Source organism: Lissotriton vulgaris, chromosome 11 (genome assembly GCF_964263255.1).
Source record: "Lissotriton vulgaris chromosome 11, aLisVul1.2, whole genome shotgun sequence".
Taxonomy (NCBI): Eukaryota; Metazoa; Chordata; class Amphibia; order Caudata; family Salamandridae; genus Lissotriton; species Lissotriton vulgaris.
Genome location: NC_141699.1, coordinates 1110751613 through 1110766976, shown reverse-complemented (window position 1 = coordinate 1110766976; position 15364 = coordinate 1110751613). Strand labels below are relative to the sequence as shown.

The 15364-nt window shown below is 44.6% G+C and overlaps 1 protein-coding gene across 1 annotated transcript in view; it reads left to right on the top strand.

Annotated features, from left to right (window-relative positions):
- LOC147684259 (putative cation-transporting ATPase 13A4) overlaps window positions 1-15364 on the top strand; it is a 202679-nt gene that overhangs the window by 153250 nt on the left and 34065 nt on the right. The window contains exon 21 of the mRNA XM_086944656.1: window positions 6478-6557. Coding sequence (XP_086800782.1) covers window positions 6478-6557 — 80 coding nt within the window. The remainder of the gene's footprint in view (window positions 1-6477; window positions 6558-15364) is intronic.

Here is a 15364-nt window from a genome sequence, read left to right as displayed (position 1 = left end):
TTTCTCAAAAAGTGACGATCCAGTGGTGATAGGGACTTGTAAATATCTTCACCCAGTGAAATTTCCACTCGATATAGTCGGTTTATTTCTGGTTGATAAATGTTTATGCAGAGGTCAGCACCTTCTAGAGTGACATCGCTCCATCTCATTATAAAGCCTGCCCCTGGTCTTTTGGGTCCTGAAACTTTACAGGGCGTATTATGTTTGAACGGTTGAACTAATATGGCCGGGATACCCGTCACCCCCTCCCAACACAATCCCCAAGAATGGGAAGACGGAAACAGTTCTTGAGCTTTTGGAAGGCGGGAGGGAGTTACCCTCCCGGCCGTATTTATTAAAAATATGAAACAAAATTAAAAACATTAAAATAACAGTTTCATATCATGTACAATTTCATTTACACATTACGATGTTTATTGGCTAACCTTACCATATCTCTAATACAAAGGTTCTCCTAGCCGATTTCTAAAACATCCTGTAAATGCATTTCTCAAAATTCAAATTGTACATCCTAACATTACGGGCCAACGGCAAGGTCGTAACCGGTGTCAGATCCCTAATACCAGAACTCCCCCCCTTACTTGTGAGGGGCGGGCGCACAGAGGACTGTACCTCTGTGCCAACTTCCAATTTCCCTTGTCTTAACGGGGGCCCCATATTTACTCGACGCCATCTTGGTGGTCGTCCGAGGACTCGTGTGAGGTGTCTAGAAGGTAGCGTAGACCCCCCTCCCACCCCACACTGCTTACCACATCCGCCGTCGCGGATGTCCTGGCCCCGGGAAATTCCCAGGAGGGGCCCGTAGCCCCTCCTCCCCAGGGAGGGGCCTTGACCGCCTTCCCTTTCGGCGGCCCCATCCTTAGAGGGTACCACCTCCCCGTGTGAGGGGCCAATGGCCGCCTCCCCCCGGGCGCTCCCATCCATAATGGGTGGCGCCCCACCTCTAGGGATCTTCCAATTACTGCTCACCGATCATGACCTTACTGCCACAGGCCGGATAGTTGACCGGCTATCCGGACCCCCCACAAAACTCCTACTAAAGGTCATAGCTTCACAAACTTATTAACCAAGCTATGAAGTCACCTATGAGTAAGACATTTCCCTCCCGGGACAAATGGACCCCGTCTTCCAGATACATATGGTCCCCCCGGATACATCCATGCGGAACACAATGCAAATTTCCTGTACGAAACAACCTACCCAATTTGTTATTAACCTTTTTTACCGATTGATTCAAGGCTGACACAGAAAGGGCCCCCCGCCACACCTTCCGAGGAATCATGTGTGACCATGCAATCGTGCACCCCGGAACCCTTCTCGCCAACCAACTTACTGAGGATAAGATTAACTCGAGAAGTACTCGTCGACCAATGGTCACCAAATCATTGCCCCCAAGATGCACTATGATTACAGACGGCGGTGACCTTGTCCGCCCTAACAGTCCCTCCATAAAACCTCGAAACTGGTCAATACAGAGCCCGCCCCTTCTGTGGAAGGTCACCCTGTACCCGTATTCCCCAGCCACGTGAATCATGTCACCTGCTTTGAATATGTCCGCGGCGCGCCTCACGTATGAGTGGCCAACGACCCACACCACTCTTCCCTCAGCCGGTGATCTTTGACCGCTGGTCCCCAGGTGTCGGGTCAACTGCACAGTCCGCCCCGCAAAGCCTGCTCGCGAAACTGTAAACCAAACAGAAGACAAGAAGCGTGAGTGCATGACATTAGCTTCACAACATGTGCAACCGCACATACCTTTTGTAACAATTAGAAGACCAACGCCCCAACTCTTTCACCTTCTCCACACTCAGACCCCTGGCTGTAGCCTCTGTAGCAGCCCCTATCCGGAAGGAATGGGTCCCAAAATCGCTCGGGTCCAAGCCCGCTGCCCCGATTGCCATTGTTAACACCCGCTGAAACTGAAATCTAGTCAGTGGGGTGGCGTCGGTGTGTCTCAGCAAGCTCCCCCCCCATGATGCCGCCCTCTGCGCTAAATACTCCTCCACGCATTTTACCGGGCACATGGGAGACCCCGGGATCCGCTGGATTACCACACTGTCCCCGATGGCTCCCTGATCGGTCTTGGACTTGGCTATTGTGACCACCATTGTGTCCCCCCTTATCTGAATGTGTTCTCGACACAGACCTCCCCCCGTATCCTGCTTATTCCTCGCTACCAGCTCGCTTACCCGCATAGCCCCATGGAATGCTAATGCAAAAGCGGCCCGGAACAGCACTGTCTCCGCTTGAGATGAACAAGTCGCAGGGAGTACGGACATTAACATGGACAACCTCTCTAGATCTATCGGGTGCCTCTCATCCTCCCTACGGCCCTCAAGGCGTTGCCACCCATGCAGTGCCTTCTTTACGAGAAAGGACGATGTGGGGTCCTGGATGCCATGCGCCTGCGCCATAAAGGCAATGGCAGCCCTGTGCCTATTGGCTGTTGCCAATGATCGGCCTGCCTGATGTAGTGCTACCAGAAATTTCAGGACATACTCCTCCTGCCCCCAATGCTCCCCCCTAGCTGGACCCAAAAATGACCAATAGGAACGGAACGCTCCTTCATATGCCTTCCTTGTCCTGGGTGCTAGACTCTCTCCCACGAGGTTTTGTAATCCGGGGCACCGAGAGACCAGAGAGCTTCGGGAAATGGTGCCGCCACCAAGTCTGCTGAGGGCAGAAAACCCCGGAAGGCCTGCATATGGGTACGAGAGAGTGCATCAGCTGCCTGGTTCAGTACCCCCGGCACGTGTCTTGCCCTAAAGTGGACGTTTAATCTCATACATAGCAGGACAATTTCCTTCAGTAATCTCAAAATCCACTTGCAGCGTGCTGCCTGATTATTGATACATTCCACAACAGTCATATTATCAGACCAGAACACTACAGCGTGATCACGAAACCCCTCTGGCCATGTTTTCAAGGCTACCAGAATGGGGAACAGCTCAAGAAACCCAATGTTACCTGTGAGCCCACTATCGTGCCACCACGCTGGCCATGTTTGCGCCGACCATCGATTACCAAAGATGGCGCCAAAGCCCACACTTCCTGCCGAGTCGTCCACAACCCCAGCTCCTCAGAGGAAGCTGATGGTTTGTTCCACACGACACGACCATTGAAATCCGCCAGAAATGCCAGCCATATGCGCATATCCTGGCGAACCTCTGCTGACAGTCTTGTGCGGTGGTGCCCTTCCTTGAGGCCCACCATGGCTTGTGCGATAGAGCGGGAAAAGGGGCGAGCCATCGGTATTACTCTAAGGGCAAAGTTAAGCTGACCCACAGCTTGTTGCAACTGATGGAGAGTTACTTTCCTCTCGCCAAGGCATATTCCAAGAGAGGCCTTAAATTTCATTACCTTCTCCATGGGTAAACGGAAGCACCCCTCCACTGAATCGAGCTCAATTCCCAGAAACTCGAGTGAAGTAGATGGCCCCACTGTCTTGCCTGGTGCCAATGGCACGCCGAAATTTTTCCATGAGATTACAAAATTCATTCAAAGCCTGTTCACATTCCGTGCCCCCGGCTGCCCCCAGAAACAGAAAATCATCAAGGTAATGCATAACCTGAGTGAAGCCCGTGGCTCTGGTGAACGCCCATTGCAAAAAAGTACTGAACTTCTCAAAATACGCACAGGAGATGGAGCAACCCATCGGCATACATTTATCCATGTAGTAGCGCCCTTGAAACACAAAACCTAAGAGACGCTGATCTTGTGGGTGTACCGGGAGCAACCGGAACGCTGACTCGATATCTGATTTAGCCATCAGCGCTCCGGGCCCAAGGCGATTCAACATGGCGACGGCCTCATCAAAGGATGCGTACCGCACCGAACAAACTCCCGGGTCAATCGCATCGTTCACCGAAAGACCCCTAGGAGCGGATAAATTATGGATTAATCGAAACTCACCTGGGTCCTTCTTGGGGACTACTCCCAACGGTGAACAAACAAAGTTAACCACAGGCGGATTCACATACGGTCCCGCAACCCGACCTCGGGTCACCTCCTTTGCAATTTTTGCCTGTACCACCGCCGTATTTTGTTGAACAGATAGTTGATTTTTACACTGTGCTTCCCCCCGAAAATCCCCCGCCGGGATGTGGAAACCATACGAGAAACCATCTTGCAACACCCCAGCGGAGACATGATCAGGGTATTCGTTCAGCCAAGGGATCAATGCCATGATGTCAACGGGAGTAGGTAACGGTGCCCCTCGGTCGATGTTAGACCTGTTTGGCTCCTCCTCTACCTCCTGTCTCACCATTCTTGGCTCTGCACAAACTCTCGGGGTGTGAAGACTGCCCGCACCCTGCACACTCATGCCTGAACTTGCATGTCCCTTGTGGCCTAGTGCACTTGCCTCTGTTAAAGCTCCAACAGACCCCTTTTTTACCTGAGTTTCCATTATTCTTTGTGTGCTGATCCCCGTTGGCGCCTGCCCGAAGGGGCGCCGCCGAATAATGGCGGGAAGGCTCTGTCCCATTCTCGCCAAAAGAAGACGACTTCGCCGAGTTCGTCATACCCTGCTTCTGCCATGAAATGGAGTCGAAACAATCCCACGTCAGGGATGAGTCGTGCTCCTTGGCTTTACGAAATTTGTTATCATAACTCATCCATTGATTGCCTTCGTATGATTCATAAAATTCCATAATACGTGTTTGATAACAGGCTAATTCCCCCAACAGTTCAGGCCTACGTTCCCCCATGATTGCAGTGAACATTCCAAAGGCCCTGGCCCAATTAGCGATCGTTTCATCTACTCTGAAACCCGCCATTTTTGCACGCCATACACTCGGATGTAACAACTCCTTCTGATTTTTAACGTGCTCTATCTCATAGTGATCGGTCAACAGAGAAAACATATTCACATATTTATCAGACCAGATCCTTTCTTTCACATCCATCGGAATATGCTGCACCACCCTTTCCCTCCTTGAGGGTAACGATCCCACCCCCGCCATTGGCAACGGCTGCTTACCCGAACCGGTAGCTGTATCTGTTGTTGCTGCCGCTCCAATGCTTGCCGCCGGCCTTTCCGAGGGAACCTGCGGGGAAACAAGAGGACAAGGTGCCTTCGCAGCATCTCTCGATTGCCGCAACTGCTTCATTATTAACCTGGCCTCTTCGGCCGTGTCTCCTGGTGCCCCACCACTCTTGTTGTTCTTTTCCAACCATGTCGCCAACTGGGAGGCCAGTTCGGGGGGCATATCCTCCTCGCTAACGGGTGTAACTACTACAGGGATCGGCTGTCCCGCGTTCGGGATCGAAACTGGGGCCTCCACCGGACCGACCAGGCTTGCTGGAGGGGACTCGGGCACCGGGGCCTCCCCTCCTGCCGCCCTATTCCTGGCCCTTTTACCTCTCCCGGCAGGGACTACTCCCGGCAATGCTGGTCCGATGACTTTCTTCGGTCTACCCGTGCCATTCATTGCCGCCATCTGCTTCTTCATGTTCGCCATGTCCTTTACCAGCATGCAAAGCATTTGTTTGGTCCCAACCTTCTTTCCGACCTTCTTGCCAGGCATCGTCTACGGATATTCGATTCGAGGTCCTGGATCCAAAGCTTCGGACTCATTGAAAGAGAAACACAAAAAATTACAAGCTCTCAAAATTGGCTCCTTGTTCCGTCTCGGGCTCACACGTGCAACGAGGGGGTGCAGCTTCCAAGCACAGGAACAAGAGGATGCTTTCTTGGATTGTTGCTCCTTTTATTCTTCCTCGGGGGGGCATGGACCCTCCTCCAACCGCCCACGGGGCGTGTCCAACGGTGTAGGTGTCTAGGACAACCCCTCTTGGGTGGGAAAAGGCGCGCCCCGGCTACGCCACTTCGGGCATACCAGCCGAGACACGCCTCCCGCCCAAAATGGTTTCTTGGGGGGATCGGGGCACCCCACCATACGTTCGGGGGGACCGAGTGGTCGCCCCTTTCCATACTGCGGCTGAGTTGCTCACATTGCATAGCTGACTAGTGTCTGAGCAAACATTACACTGATTGACCACCCTATAAGAGCTGTTGCATTGTACAAGCAAAGCAAGAAAGGCATTTTCATCAGCTGAACATGACATTTTGCAACGTTTGGTCATGGCGGATGGCAGTAAAAAAGGGTAAAGTAAAAAATGGAGGATTGCTGGGTGACCGGGGCAATGCATGTAACCCGGCCAGGTGCTGGTTGGTGCTTTTTGAAATTTCGGTTGTTATTTTAAATAACTCTGCTAAATAACTTGTTTTGTAAAGTTTTTTCCGCTGCAGATGTGTTGCAAAGTGGTAAAAAAGATTCCATCGATTTAGTTAGCATTTCAAAGGGGGTGGGCGCAGTGCGAAACCGCGCAGTACTCGAGCGCTGCACAACGCTTAGTAAATCTAGGGGTTTATGCTATGGGGGTAGGCGTCACTTGTGAAGGAGAGCGGTTGATATGTGCCTGCAATTCCATTTGAATACCTCTTATTTTCTTTCCCTGGTGGTTCATTCCTAGCTGCTGCTCAATGGAGCCATTTTCGCCAGAATGTCCCCAGGGCAGAAGTCCAGCCTTATAGAAGAATTTCAGAAATTAGAGTAAGTATTTTCCAATTCAGTTTAAACAAAGTGTGTGTGTTTGTATATATATATATATATATATATATATATTTCCACAATAATCCAAGTTAGACGCGCACTCAGAGGTAAAGTGGTACACAGTGTCGCTTTATTGCTGTAACGCGTTTCGGAAGCCTCAACTCCCTTGCTTCCGAAACGCGTTACAGCAATAAAGCGACACTGTGTACCACTTTACCTCTGAGTGCGCGTCTAACTTGTATTATTGTGGAAAAGTGATTGACTGGCGGGGCTCTGCCAGCCGTAAACGCGCCACCAGACTGTGGGAGGTTCCGCCGTGAAAGAGCCGTGGAAAGTAAACATATATATATATATATATATATATATATATATATTCAGTGAAAAAAACCAGAGGTTTCACAATCGTTATAGTTAGGAATTAGCATTTAAAAAACCATTGAGATTCACTAAAAAAAACATAGGTTTCACATTTGTTATGGTTAGGAATTAGCATTTAAAAAAACCTTTGAAATTCACTGAAAAAGCCATAGGTTTAACACCAGTTATAGTTAGCTGGACATTTTACTCATACAAAACCATTGAAATTCCCACGTTATAGTTAGTTGGACTCACTATAACTCGCGCGCCCGATATCATTCATGTGATAATACGATGCACCTCCTCACACTCTAATATAACCTTTGATACACCCAGTGTTAAATACAGACTACCATTCTTGAAACCATTGACACAACAATACCAGTTACTACATACGCACTCACTGATTCCTAGGTCTACACACATATTCACTCATTCACCCATAGAATCACTCATACATACAGTCACTCATCAATACAACACTATCATATGCACTCATACACCTATGCAGACACTCACACACTGCCACTCATCCATGGAGTTACTCACACACCTAATCAGTCATGCAAAAAATCAATCACACTTCTATTTCCTCAACTATACAGTTATACACACAAAACCTTACTTATTTAAACATATACTAACACATACTTACTCTCTTATACAGTCACTGATAAAAGTACACAATGATCCATACAGCCCCTCGCACATTCACTGGCTCTTATGTATAGTCATTTATATATGCCAACTCTCACATGCACTGTGTTTTACATATGTACTTACTTGGACATGTAGCACTGAGATATCCATTCACTCACCAACACACCCATGCACACAGTCAACCGCCCATATAGCTGTTTCCACATGCACTCTTGAACTCATACACCTAGTGAATCAACTGCTCACGCATCTATGCACAGAGTCACACACCTCCCAGCCACCCACACACACACACAGTCTCCCATTCAAATACTTGGGCAACCAATTAATAACCCATATAGCCACTCATATTGCTACTGATCAACACATGCAGCAGCTTACACAACAACAGACATACTGATGCACACATTCAGACAGTTTAGTCACTAACCCATGCATTTAGTAAGACACATTTATTCACTCACTCATACAGTCAGTCACGCACCTACTAAATCCTTCATCCAATTATACATCCACTCATTCTTCAATATGTAAAACATATTTAAACTTTACAGAAACACACAGTCACTGGATGATGTCATCAGTGATGTCATCAGTGATGTCAAATGAGATGTCATCAGTGATGTCATCAGTGATGTCATTTGAGATGTCATCAGTGATGTCATCAGTGATGTCACTGACCATGTCATGAATGATGTAATATGTGACATCATCACCAGTGGATTGCGGGTGCGCGAAATATAGTTAGTACAACTAACTATAACTATATAGGAGCAATTTCAATGGTTCTTTTAAATGCTAATTCCTAACTATATAGGGCCTGAAACCTATGTTTTTTAAGTGAATTTGCAAGGTTTTTAAAATGCTAATTCCAAACTATATAAGGCCTGAAACCTATGTTTTTTTAAGTGAATTTGCAAAGCTTTTTAAATGCTAATTCCTAACCTTATAAGGCCTGAAACCTACGGTTTTGCAAGTGAATTTGCAAGGTTTTTTAAATGCTAATTCCTAACTATATAAGGCTTGAAACCTATGGTTTTTTCAGTATATATATATATATATATATATATATATATATATATATATATATATATATATATATATATATATATATATATATATATATATTCCAAATGTAGTGGGTACCAACCAAAAGCAACTCCACGAGCCCCCTGATCAGATCAGATTACATGCACCACATACTGAGATCTCTACAGATACATAAGTACAACTCATTTCTTAAGTCCATGAGATCTGGGGACTATCTGCACCATAGCCAATGTCCCTTAAGTGGATAAACTCTTGGAAGTTGCATTGTAAGATGAATTATGAGGCGGTCTGGAGTCCCTCCCAGCTGCAGTCACACCTGGGTGGTGGGGTTGAGTCTGCCATACTTGTTTACGCAGTGATCCTGGCCACGCAGAGGATGGGGACTGTGTCCTTATATTGGGAGGCGTTTCGAGAGAGTGACCCATCAAACATGCCATTCTCTTCAGAGATGGGGCACATCAGGATCGGGTACGTGTTGGATTAAGCTCTTTCTGACTGTTGGTAAAATATCGCGCCCCCTCTGGCCAGTGATGTGTGGGTGCCCAATGGCTCAACTTTGTGTCCTTCTTGAGTACATGTGACCAACGACATGTTAAACAGAGATATTTCTACATATGGACCCTGCTGCCCACCCACAGCACTGCATGACTGTTAATGCCACTCTATCTCCCTCACTGGATGACTGGCACACACCTGGGCATCCTCACTTTCTATCGCCTCACTGACACCCATCAGCACAGGTCTCCACTTCTCAATCCACTGGCTGCCCGCACACCAGGGCACAATGTTCAGCATCTGACGCATGCAGCAGCCACCCACAAACCGCCTCTCCTCTTTCATTTCTGGGGGGAATCTCCACTCAGCCGACAAGTGGGTGTTCAAAGTATTCCATTCCTGAAGTGTTCTACTTGAAGGTGCGCTTCAGACCCCTGGCTGCTACGTTGTGGTGTACACGAAGTGGCTGCCTGCTGGGAGGATAAAAATATTCATTATTATATGATGGAGAAAATGAATAATTTCTAAAGACATTCATTAGGGTAATAAAAAAATTATTTTATTTCACTATCCATAGATCAACACTTAGAGCAGCGTTTGCCAGTCACACAATGGATAGTTGGCACGGAGTCACACCGCCATGCAACTAACCGTGGGCGGAGAGCTACACTCCGCCCGCGGAGTGCACAGAGTTTTGCCTAATCCACGCCCTGCGAAGTAGGCAAAACTCTGCACAATTCACGGCGGAGTGGAGTTGGCCAGTCCCCGCCACCATCCCGCCCTATTAACAATTAAATTACAAGCTTTAAAAAAATTTAAATGTAACTTAAAACAGCTTGTTTTAGCTGCGGCATCCTGGGGCTCCGTCTTCATATGAGGAAGGCGAGTGGCATGTAGTGGGGCTACGTGGAGTGTGCGGAGTTTGTTTTCCACTCCGTTGCACTCAGCGTAGCCCCACTACGCACACTACTCCCACCCTTACATGCAAAAGCACTGGCCTATGTGCAGTCGCTCACTAACATTTCAACACTCCACACATTGCCCTAGTGCTGATGCCATTGTGTACTGCAGCGCAACGACGATCGGAGGTTCCAACTCTTTGTACCTCCTTTAGAGCACTACAGTGAACACAAACAAGCATTGGAAAGACAATCAGCTTGGTGCTTTCCTCCTGCCAATGAGGACCTATTACCTTTGGCAGGGGGTTTTGTCAATGCCGTTAAACACTGACAAAAAGGGGAAAATGGTTAATGGTGACGCTGAACCGTATTAGGAAAAAAGAAAGTGTGCTGATGTACATGCATGAATGTGTGGTGATACGTGTCCAAGTATATACCATGACTTCATAGGTCACCATATGATGTCACCTCACACTTATTCATCATGGCATGGCAGCTGATTTTTATTTAATTTACCATTATAAGATAGAAAACACCAATCTTGGCACAGTGAATTAAGAAAAAAATGCTCAAAGACACATGAAAAATAAAGGAGTGAGTCAGTAGCAAATTGCAACTATATTAAAAAAAAGAAACACTGTTGAGAGGCAAGCAAGCAAAGGAAGAGTAGGTAGGTTCATGGGAGAAATCAGGGGTGTGGAGGAGGAGTAACTGAGGAGGAGGCAGAGAGTTTTATAGAGTGAATAAGGTTGGGGGAAGCAGTAGAATAGCTGTTGTGGGAGGGCAGAACCAACATAGAGATAGAGAGTGAATGAAAGTTGGTTATTGGTGGTGCGGGATGCCTCAATGATAGAATATCGATGACAAAAATATTGATGTTCGAAAAAATATATATACTACAAAAATATTGACTCCCATACCTACACAGGTAAGTACAAAAATATTGATGTGAAAAATCTAGATGTAAAAAATATAAATTTAAATATATATTTACTAAATAAAATATATATTAAATATACCAAATCATAAATTTAACAAAATAAATTACATTTAATATTCAAGTCAAGTCAAAAATAAAGTTTATTTAGACCATTTGATCTATAAACCAGAGATCCTACTTTGTCATATAAAATCAACGTATCACAATTTCATATTCATATCAATAAAAAGTCAAATTATCCTAAAAACTACCTTTATACAGTTTAAAACAAGGATTCATTTGGATTATAAAGCTACTTGCTGTTTTTGAGCCTCCTGCCAAACCGGGAACTTATAAACACCCAGCATAAATTTCCCGATGGCTATTGCAATGTCTAAATTTTCCATAACAACTAGAAGCTCCCGTGCTTGAGAACGCACCTCAACCTCGTATTTTAAAAATATCGGACGAAGGAACTGTTTACGTAAATTTAAAAACATATCATAATCCAGTAAAATGTGCAAAATATTACATTTCATTCCTAGCTTACACACGCATTTGCCATCAGGATGCGTTAAAGCCGATTTAATTGCACTATTTAAAAATATCGGGTTGATACCTATTCTTAACTTAAGAACTTCTATCCTTAACCAACGGTTTGGTAGCAAATCTATATATGGAAAGCTTAAGTCTTTCTCCCAACCTGGGCTCATAAATTTCACGGAGTCCTTCTTTCTCAAATACTCTTGGTCTGTGCCCCTTGAAATTTCTTTTCCCTTTGCTTTTAGTACGCTCTTTATTACATTAGTTTGGAGTGTCAGAGGGTCAATGTTCACATTCAGGTGGTCACAAATGGCCCGGAGTTTACTTCTTGTTGCCTTGGCCCACTTTAACTCACTGGTCTGGATTTCTTTCATACACCATTGTGACACCTTTGTAACTTCCCCCTGCCCCAATCGATTCCAAAATCTAAGGAAACTCATCTGCACCTGGACATTCCATGCGGTTAGGCCTACTTCCAATCTAACTGCCTGGACCATTACCGACCCAGGAAGAGATAGAAGGGATTTTAAACATTTGCCCTCCTCTTTATCCCAAGAACTTTTCCCGTCAATGCAGATTACTTCTGCCCCATATTGGAATTGCGGAGGGACCATAGCCTTAAAGGCAGTCAATAGAGGTTTGTGTGACATATCGCCATAGCTATTGTTGAATCTTTTCAGCCCGCATACCGCTAAATGCGCTTTTAATTTCTGAGCTTCCAAGTGGGTTTCCCACCTCAGGGACCTTGTAAACCATATTCCGAGGTATTTATATTCGCTTACAGTATCTAATTTAGTTTGGCCCAAGTACCAGCTAAATTTCGTACACTTCTTCCCGAAGCATAGAATTTTTGTTTTATCCATGTTTACTGTAAGACGCTTTGCAATGCAATATTCATTAAATACATTTAACTTCCTCTGAAGCCCCACCTCTGTTTGGTCCATTATTACAAGGTCATCCGCGTACAACAGACAGGACAGGTGCTTACCATTTATTTTTGGGCTTGCGCCTCTGGCTGAGCCCAAGAGAGGAGGCAAGTCTGCTAAAAATATGGCAAAGAGTAACGGTGCCAAAACGCAGCCTTGCCTCAACCCATTATATATCTCTATTTCCGTTGTAAGGCCACCAGAGGTATCTTTGATTACTTGTGCCCAATTTTGGCTGTGCAGTTCTTGGATTACCTGCAAAAGGTCGGCAGGAACCTCAAAATTTCGCAATGTCTCCCACAGACAGTCCCTATCCACCAAATCAAAAGCAGCGCTGACAGATAAACTTAATTAAAAAAAGATAAACACACAAACATAATAATTCATAGATATATATATTTACTTTAAAATAATTATTAAACTATTATCTGTATCTTAAACCTAAAATATATATATATATATATGTATATATATATATATATATATATATATATATATATATATATATATTCACTGAAAAAAACCATAGGTTTCACACCAGTTATAGTTAGGAATTAGCATTTAAAAAACCTATTAAATTCACTGAAAAAAACATAGGTTTCACACCAGTTATAGTTAGCTGCAAATTTTACTGATATAAAACCATTGAAATTCCCACGTTATAGTTAGTCGGACTCACTATAACTTGCGCGTGCAATGCACTGCTGATGACATCACATATTACATCACTCATGACATGGTCAGTGACATCACTCATGACACCATCCTTGTGACATAGTAACAGACCTCCTTTCACTATAATGTAACCCTTGAGACTCATATTCAAAAATAGAAACTGAAATTTTTAAAAAAATGGAGATACCTATATCAGTTACAACAAGCAATTCAGTAATTCCACTATCTATATACACATCCACTCATTCACCAACAGTTCTATATAGTCACTCATACATATACTCACTCATCATATGAAGTGATACACCTATACATCCTGTTACACACCGACATTCATCCAAAAGTTACTCACACACATATTCACACGTGCAAATAAACTATTGGACATCCATTTATTTGAATATAGAGTTATACACACACCTCCACCTTACTTCTATTTAAAATTACACATATTTATTCTCTTAAACAATCACTTATAGAAACACATACTTATTTAAACAGGAACTCTTACAATCTCTTACTCTCACATATACTCACTTATATACATCAATATTCATATATACTAGATTAAAACATATGTAGTTACTGATAAAGACACTAGTGAGACAGTCATTCACTCACTAACAAACACATATAGACACTCATCCACCCATACAGTCCTGTACATATGTTGTCTTCAAAACACATACAAACAAAGAGTCAGTCACTCATGCATCTATGTGCTAAGTAATACCCCCACCAAACCATATAGACACTCATACTGATACTAATAAAAATATCTAATAACCCATATACATACACATGAGTGGATGTGTATTAGATGGTGGTATTACTGAATTGGTTGTTGTATCTGGTATGGGTATATCCACTTTTTTGAAAATATTAGTTTCTATTTTTGAATATGTGTTTCATGGGTTACATTACACTGAAAGGAGGTCTGTCACTGTGTCACAAGGATGGTGTCATCAGTGATGTCATGAGTGATGTCACTGACCATGTCATGAGTGATGTAATATGTGATGTCATCAGCAGTGCATTGCACGCGCAAGTTATAGTGAGTCCGACTAACTATAACGTGGGAATTTCAATGGTTTTATATCAGTAAAATTTGCAGCTAACTATAACTGGTGTGAAACCTATGTTTTTTTCAGTGAATTTAATAGGTTTTTTAAATGCTAATTCCTAACTATAACTGGTGTGAAACCTATGGTTTTTTTCAGTGAATTTCATAGGTTTTTTAAATGCTAATTCCTTACTATAAGTTTCACTTTATAAATAAGACTGTTAGCACTCTAGTTGTTCTTTTTAACACTCTGGTACATTCTGTCATTGGGCTACAGTTGTGCTACATCTAGTTGAATTTTGGGCTACATTTACAATTTTTGATCTCTGGTGGCCATCTTTGGGCTTCATTGGGCTACTTTGGGCTACATTTGGGCTACATTTTGGCTCTAACATATATTAAGCCCAATGTAGCACAATACATATTTTTATAAAGTTAATTTTTTTACAAACCACTTCAGAATAGGGCTACCTGTCTCTACAATTATCCCATTTTTTTTTTTTTAATTTTTGGGGGGAGCGCTCCCAGAGCGCGCCCCGGAGTGCGCCCCGAAAAGCGTATTTCTGAAAAGCGCCCCCGGGCGCGCTCCGGGGAGCGTCTCGTGAGCGCCAATATCGCAAACGAAAACATGATCGTGACGTATCGCGTAGCCGCGACCGCGTGATACGCACGGCGTAAGCGCACCCGGAAGTACTCGAACGAATACGATCGCAAAACGTAAACTTCCGACGCGCTTACGCTGCGCGCCCCCGTGCGCGTAGCGTAAGCGCGTCGGGTCATGTGAGCAGAAAATAACACTTTTCATTGGTTCATAACAGTTTTAGTTTCATAATGATGAAGCCCCTGGTCTTGTGACCTGAAAATAACACTTCTCATTGGTTCAGGACAGTTTTGTTTTCCAAATGATGAAAGCCCCCACCTTTTTTCCTTATTCTGACTTTGTCCTTTGACTGAGGAAGATCTGTTTGGAACTCTCTGTACCTTTTTGTACTTTAAAATGGCTTCAGTAGCAGCAGCAGCAGGTGCATCTCAGCCACCACCACCACCACCACCACCAAGAGGACCAGCTCCAAATTATATTGGTGGTCAAGAACAGGAGGAGGAGGAAGAGGAAGAGGAGGAGGGGAGAAGAAGATGGCTGCCTGAAGAAAACACACCTTATAAACCCAAACCACACTTCATTTGGCAGTTTTTTTCATTCCCAGAGGGGCAAAAAAAGG